Source organism: Sander vitreus, chromosome 11 (assembly GCF_031162955.1).
Source record: "Sander vitreus isolate 19-12246 chromosome 11, sanVit1, whole genome shotgun sequence".
NCBI classification, from domain to species: domain Eukaryota; kingdom Metazoa; phylum Chordata; class Actinopteri; order Perciformes; family Percidae; genus Sander; species Sander vitreus.
In genome coordinates, this window is record NC_135865.1 from 30,477,768 (window position 1) to 30,485,267 (window position 7,500).

Genomic DNA, 7,500 nt, shown 5'->3' on the forward strand with positions numbered 1-7,500 from the left:
TCTGAATGGTTCTACTTGTTGTTAAACTGGACGGGTCCAATAACCTCTGAATGGTTCTACTTGTTGTTAAACTGGACGGGTCCAATAACCTCTGAATGGTTCTACTTGTTGTTAAACTGGGACGGGTCCAATAACCTCTGAATGGTTCTACTTGTTGTTAAACTGGACGGGTCCAATAACCTCTGAATGGTTCTACTTGTTGTTAAACTGGACGGGTCCAATAACCTCTGAATGGTTCTACTTGTTAAACTGGACGGGTCCAATAACCTCTGAATGGTTCTACTTGTTGTTAAACTGGACGGGTCCAATAACCTCTGAATGGTTCTACTTGTTGTTAAACTGGACGGGTCCAATAACCTCTGAATGGTTCTACTTGTTGTTAAACTGGACGGGTCCAATAACCTCTGAATGGTTCTACTGTTGTTAAACTGGACGGGTCCAATAACCTCTGAATGGTTCTACTTGTTGTTAAACTGGACGGGTCCAATAACCTCTGAATGGTTCTACTTGTTGTTAAACTGGACGGGTCCAATAACCTCTGAATGGTTCTACTTGTTGTTAAACTGGACGGGTCCAATAACCTCTGAATGGTTCTACTTGTTGTTAAACTGGACGGGTCCCAATAACCTCTGAATGGTTCTACTGTTGTTAAACTGGACGGGTCCAATAACCTCTGAATGGTTCTACTGTTGTTAAACTGGACGGGTCCAATAACCTCTGAATGGTTCTACTTGTTGTTAAACTGGACGGGTCCAATAACCTCTGAATAGTTCTACTTGTTAAACTGGACGGGTCCAATAACCTCTGAATGGTTCTACTAGTTGTTAAACTGGACGGGTCCAATAACCTCTGAATGGTTCTACTTGTTAAACTGGACGGATCCAATAACCTCTGACTAGTTCTACTTGTTGTTAAACTGGACGGGTCCAATAACCTCTGAATGGTTCTACTAGTTGTTAAACTGGACGGGTCCAATAACCTCTGAATGGTTCTACTTGTTAAACTGGACGGGTCCAATAACCTCTGAATGGTTCTACTAGTTGTTAAACTGGACGGGTCCAATAACCTCTGAATGGTTCTACTTGTTAAACTGGACGGGTCCAATAACCTCTGAATGGTTCTACTTGTTGTTAAACTGGACGGGTCCAATAACCTCTGAATGGTTCTACTTGTTGTTAAACTGGACGGGTCCAATAACCTCTGAATGGTTCTACTTGTTAAACTGGACGGGTCCAATAACCTCTGAATGGTTCTACTTGTTAAACTGGACGGGTCCAATAACCTCTGAATGGTTCTACTAGTTGAATTGCATTATGTCGGCAGGATCATTTAAAAGGCCACCGTGACTACATTGTGCGTCTGTCCTATTTCTGATACCGTGGCGGCAGAGATTTTGCCGTGGCGGCAGAGATTTTGCCGTGGCGGTAGAGATTTTGCCGTGGCGGGCCGCCACTACAACATCAACACAGAGGAAACACTGCAAATATTGGGGCTGGGACGATGTGCTTTGGTCACGATTTGATTCTTTCCAGGTACATGGGTGCCGGTTCAATTTGCAGTCATTGCTATTCTAGAGATATTGAGATTGGATAGTATTGATTATTGGGATTTTCTAAGAAGAATGACATCACATGTCAGTCAGTCAGTCTGACGTTTATTTACTTTGTAAAGAGGAACATAACATGGATCTTCTGCTTTTGCTCTGTTTCCCTGGAAACGGCGGTACCGTAGAAACCGAACATATTTGGGTAAATCATTGGTAATCAAATGTATATAAAAAATGTATTATGGGGAAAGAATCCATTTTAAAAATCGTCGCTAAAAACACACAATACTGTACATACGATATAGATTCTTATATACTTAGAAGTACCAAAAGTAAAAGTACTCATTCTGCAGAATACTAACCAGAATGGTTGGTCACATGAGCCTAAGACTTGCAGTGTGTATATATATATACACGTGCTGGTCATATAATCATGAAAAAGTTGATTTATTTCAGTAATTCTATTCAAAAAGTGAAACTTGTACATTCATTACACACAGACTGATATATTTCAAGTGTTTATTTCTTTTACTTTTGATGATTATAACTGACAACTAATGAAAACCCCAAATTCAGTATCTCAGAAAATTAGAATATTGTGACAAGGTTCAATATTGAAGACACCTGGTGCCACTTTAATCAGCTAATTAACTCAAAACACCTGCAAAGGCCTTTAAATGGTCTCTCAGTCTAGTTCTGTAGCTACACAATCATGGGGAGGACTGCTGACTGGACAGCTGTCCAAAAGACAACCATTGACACCTTGGACAAGGAGGGCAAGACACCAAAGGTCATTGCTAAAGAGGCTGGCTGTTCACAGAGCTCTGTGTCCAAGCACATTAATAGAGAGGCGAAGGGAAGGAAAAGATGTGGTAGAGAAAAGTGTACAAGCAATAGGGATAACCGCACCCTGGAGAGGATGGTGAAACAAAACCCATTCAGAAATGTGGGGGGGATTCACAAAGAGTGGACTGCAGCTGGAGTCAGAGCTTCAAGAAACCACCACGCACAGACGTATGCAAGACCTGGGTTTCAGCTGTCGCATTCCTTGTGTCAAGCCACTCCTGAACAAGACACAGCGTCAGAAGTGTCTCGCCTGGGCTGAAGACAAACAGGACTGGACTGCTGCTGAGTGGTCCAACGTTATGTTCTCTGATGAAAGTACATTTAGCATTTCCTTTGGAAATCAAGGTCCCAGAGTCTGGAGGAAGAGAGGAGAGGCACAGAATCCACGTTGCTTGAAGTCCAGTGTAAAGTTTCCACAGTCAGTGATGGTTTGGGGGTTTGTCATCTGCTGGTGTTGGTCCGCTGTGTTTTCTGAGGTCCAGGGTCAACGCAGCCGTCTACCAGGAAGTTTTAGAGCACTTCATGCTTCCTGCTGCTGACCAACTTTATGGAGATGCAGATTTCTTTTTCCAACAGGACTTGACACCTGCACACAGTGCCAAAGCTACCAGTACCTGGTTTAAGGACCATGGTATCCCTGTTCTTAATTGGCCAGCAAACTGGCCTGACCTTAACCCCATAGATTTTCTATGGGGTATTGTGAAGAGGAAGATGCGATGCTCCAGACCCAACAATGCAGAAGAGCTGAAGGCCACTATCAGAGCAACCTGGGCTCTCCTAACACCTGAGCAGTGCCACAGACTGATCCACTCCACGCCGCACTGCTGCAGTCATTCAGGCAAAAGGAGCCCCAACTAAGTACTGAGTGCTGTACATGCTCATACTTTTCATGCTCATACTTTTCATGCTCATACTTTTCATGTTCATACTTTTCATGTTCATACTTTTCAGTTGGCCAACATTTCTAAAAATCAGTTTTTGTATTGGTCTTAAGTAATATTCTAATTTTCTGAGATACTGAATTTGGGGTTTTCATTAGTTGTCAGTTATAATCATCACAATTAAAAGAAATTAATATTTGAAATATATCAGTCTGTGTGTAATGAATGAATATAATATACACAACTTTTTGAATGGAATTACTGAAATAAATTGACTTTTTCATGATTGTGTGTGTGTGTGTGTGTGTGTGTGTTTGTGCACACTGCACAACACTACCTGTCGTTCCAGACAAAAAAAACTCAGTTTGACTACATTTCCCATGGGGCTTTTGTTCTGGAGGACACACATCAGACTTTGTGTCCTCCAGAGTGTTTATGTCTTTGTTTTTCCTCTTCTGAGAGACGATCTAAACTCTTTACTGGGTTGTAAAAGATGAAGATTTGACAGGCTTGTGTAGCAGCTCTGTGAAGTTCCCGCTCCAGGCCTCAACGCCAGTCATGTGACTGAAAACTATAAATACACAAACAGACACACAACATTGGGACCTTTACATGCAGATTTAGATGATCGTATCTCTACAGGAAGGGCATTCCAGAGTATGGGAGCTCTGACAGCTCATGCCTGAGCGCCTCTAGTCATAAGATCAGGACAAACTGCACATGTTTATCTGGTCAGGAAGCTGTTTGTTCATTTAGTGGCTGTGATGCAGTCTGCAGCCGGTAGGGGGCGCTGACAGCTGAATGTCTGACTCTGTTAATCATGTTATTGTGCTGCAGGATGGTGCCTCCAGTCCTACTTCCTGTCTGGACCCACTGACCGACCACGTACACACAGAGACACACACACACACACACACACACAGAGAGACACACACACACACACACACACACAGAGACACACAGACACACACACACACACTCGGTTGGTTGGTTTAGTGCATTCCTCTGTAGCGGTCAGACAGTAATTACCGGCTTAAGTGTGTGTACACACACACACACACACAGACACACACACACACACACAGACACACACACAGACACACACACACACACACACACAGACACACACACACACGTATTATTTTATTTTAGATATAGAAACACATATCTGGCGTCTCGTTCAGGTTAAAGACTTTGATATTTTGTGAACTGAAAGACAAAACAGAGATCTACCAGAAACCAACGCTTATTCTGTCTGTCTCTCTGTCTCTCTCTCTGTCTGTCTCCCTCTCTCTCTGTCTGTCTCTCTCTGTGTCTGTCTCCCTCTCTCTGTGTCTGCCTGTCTGTCTGTCTATCTGTCTCTCTCTCTCTGTCTGTCTGTCTCAGGGCTGTCTGTCTCGCTACCTGTCTCTCCACACTGTGGACTGGTCTACCTGCTGCAGGATGACTCACGGTGTGACCAGAGGACTCGCCTTCCTGCACACTGAACTCTACAGAGGAGGTATTATTATTATTATTATTATTAATAGGGCTGTCAATCGATTAAAAAATGTAATCTAATTAATTACGTACTCTGTTATTAATTAATCTAAATTAATCTCATACATAATTAACGGTGCCTGAACCGAGACTTTTTAAGAAAGTAAAAAAAGAAAAGAAATAAAAAGGTATAAACAACAGTTGGTGACATTAAAGAACAGCTTGTTTATTGCTAAGGCCATATGGTCAACATTAAATGATTAATAATAATGTATAACAATAACAATAACTTATTTCACTAGTAAACTGCTGTTGAACGACAAAAACAACAACCAGATGGAAAAGGACATTTACAATAACTTCAAATGCACCACGAGGCTGTAGTTTACCAGTTTCATTGAACGCCCCGTCTGTGTTGTTTCTCCGACCAGCTGCAGATTGTTACATCCCGGTGTTGAATCCTCTACAGTAAAACACAGTCACACTTTACACCGTTTAGCGTTAGCTGTCAGCATTTAACCCTGTTTAATCAGCTACTAGCTAGTGGTAGGCTAACGTTAGGTGCTGTTGAGTATAGTGTTAACTAGCTAGCGGTAGGCGAACGTTAGCTGCTGTCGAGTATAGTGTTAACTAGCTAGCGGTAGGCTAACGTTAGCTTCTGTTGAGTATAGTGTTAACTAGCTAGCGGTAGGCGAACGTTAGCTTCTGTTGAGTATAGTGTTAACTAGCTAGCGTTAGGCTAACGTTAGCTTCTGTTGAGTATAGTGTTAACTAGCTAGCGGTAGGCTAACGTTAGCTTCTGTTGAGTATAGTGTTAACTAGCTAGCGGTAGGCTAACGTTAGCTTCTGTTGAGTATAGTGTTAACTAGCTAGTGGTAGACTAATGTTAGCTGCTCTTGAGTATAGTGTTAACTAGCTAGCGGTAGGCTAACGTTAGCTTCTGTTGAGTATAGTGTTAACTAGCTAGCGGTAGGCTAACGTTAGCTGCTGTTGAGTATAGCGTTAACTAGCGTCACATGCAGCTGGGTTTGTGTTTCCTGACAGCAGCAGAGAGAAGAGCAGACATATCAGGAACCAGATTTTCATCTGTATGCAAACGTCAATATGGAATGGATTCATCTGCGTTAATTTTTTTTAACGCGTTATTTTTTCTCAGATTAATTAATCGAAATTAACGCGTTATTTTGACAGCCCTAATTATTAATATTATTATTTCATCTGTGTGTGTTTAGGTTTTTATAACATGTCATTAATGTCCTGAAACAGCTGTAGTTAGAAACTTTGTCTTTGTTGGGGACTATTTTCAGCGTCGGACCCACACTGGATTACCTTTGTCCGGGATTTGAACCCCCGGTCTCCTGTACTAGAGTCAGTGGTGTTAACCACTGAGCCTGACCTGGATTAAAGTCATACATTCAGCAGAAATATGAAGTCCGAATATTACCTTAAAAAAGTCAGAATATTACAGCAAAAAAGTTAGAAAAAACTCAAAAATAAAAAGTCTTTTCTTACTTTATTTAGCACCGTATTGGTCCAAATAAAGTCAGAAAAAGTGGGGTCGTCTTATAATCAGGGTCTTGACGTGGCAGAACATAAGAGACGTCTCCTGTTTCAACAGCCAATAGAGAAGTCAGCTTCAAACTATAGAAATAAAATCATCCATAACCCATTTTATTTTAATGTTACAAACAGTTGGTGGAAATGAGACGAGCCTCAACAACCGCCCAATGGAGCTTCTTCACAGCAGACATGTTGACCTGTCATAGTAGGAAGAGCTCAGCTGAGACTGATCACCTTAACGATGGCTCAGGTCCATCTAGTGTCCCAGTGAGATATTTCAGTGAGTCAGCATGAACACCACCAGACCTCTCCTCTTCCTAAGGGGAACGCAGCCATCATTACTGGTTTAAATACACCTGTGCTGTTCCTACTCTGACATGTCAACATGTCTGCTATGAGAAAGCTCTATAGCACAGTAACGTTATACGGTGCAGAGACATAGAGAAAGACTGAAGAGAACAAAGCCGTGAATCAGAGAAATAAAATGTCTTTTTCTAATTCATCATTAGAAATGTAACCGTAGCAAGCATCACACTGTCACTAACGTTATCCACATTCATATTTAAATGCAAATTAACCATTAACAAATGATATATCCAGCTACAAAATAGCCTAAGGGTCCTATCTTGCACCCGGCGCAGCGCAAAGCCCGACCCAAGTGTCTTTGTTAGTTTTAGACCGTTTCCCGTCCAGCAAATGCACCTGTGGCCATCTGTGGCCCATGGGCGTGCTGGTCTTACAGGGAGGTGTGTTCAGGTACATTCTGGGCGTGCTGGTCTTACAGGGAGGTGTGTTCAGGTGCATTCTGGGCGTGCTGGTCTTACAGGGAGGTGTGTTCAGGTGCATTCTGGGCGTGCTGGTCTTACAGGGAGGTGTGTTCAGGTGCATTCTGGGCGTGCTGGTCTTACAGGGAGGTGTGTTCAGGTGCATTCTGGGCGTGCTGGTCTTACAGGGAGGTGTGTTCAGGTGCATTCTGGGCGTGCTGGTCTTACAGGGAGGTGTGTTCAGGTGCATTCTGGGCGTGCTGGTCTTACAGGGAGGTGTGTTCAGGTGCATTCTGGGCGTGCTTACTCTCAGACCAGTCTCCTCTCAGACTAGTACAACGTGTCCTCTATCTCCTCTCAGACCAGTACAAGGTGTCCCCTGTCTCCGCTCAGACCAGTACAAGGTGTCCTCTGTCTCCGCTCA

At 42.8% G+C, this 7,500-nt stretch overlaps 1 protein-coding gene across 4 annotated transcripts in view; it reads left to right on the forward strand.

Annotated features, from left to right (window-relative positions):
• LOC144525679 (bone morphogenetic protein receptor type-2-like) overlaps positions 1–7,500 on the forward strand; it is a 36,036-nt gene that overhangs the window by 14,534 nt on the left and 14,002 nt on the right. For all 4 annotated transcript variants that reach the window (XM_078262715.1, XM_078262716.1, XM_078262717.1 and 1 more), the window contains one exon: positions 4,660–4,774. In XM_078262715.1, coding sequence (XP_078118841.1) covers positions 4,660–4,774 — 115 coding nt within the window. The remainder of the gene's footprint in view (positions 1–4,659; positions 4,775–7,500) is intronic.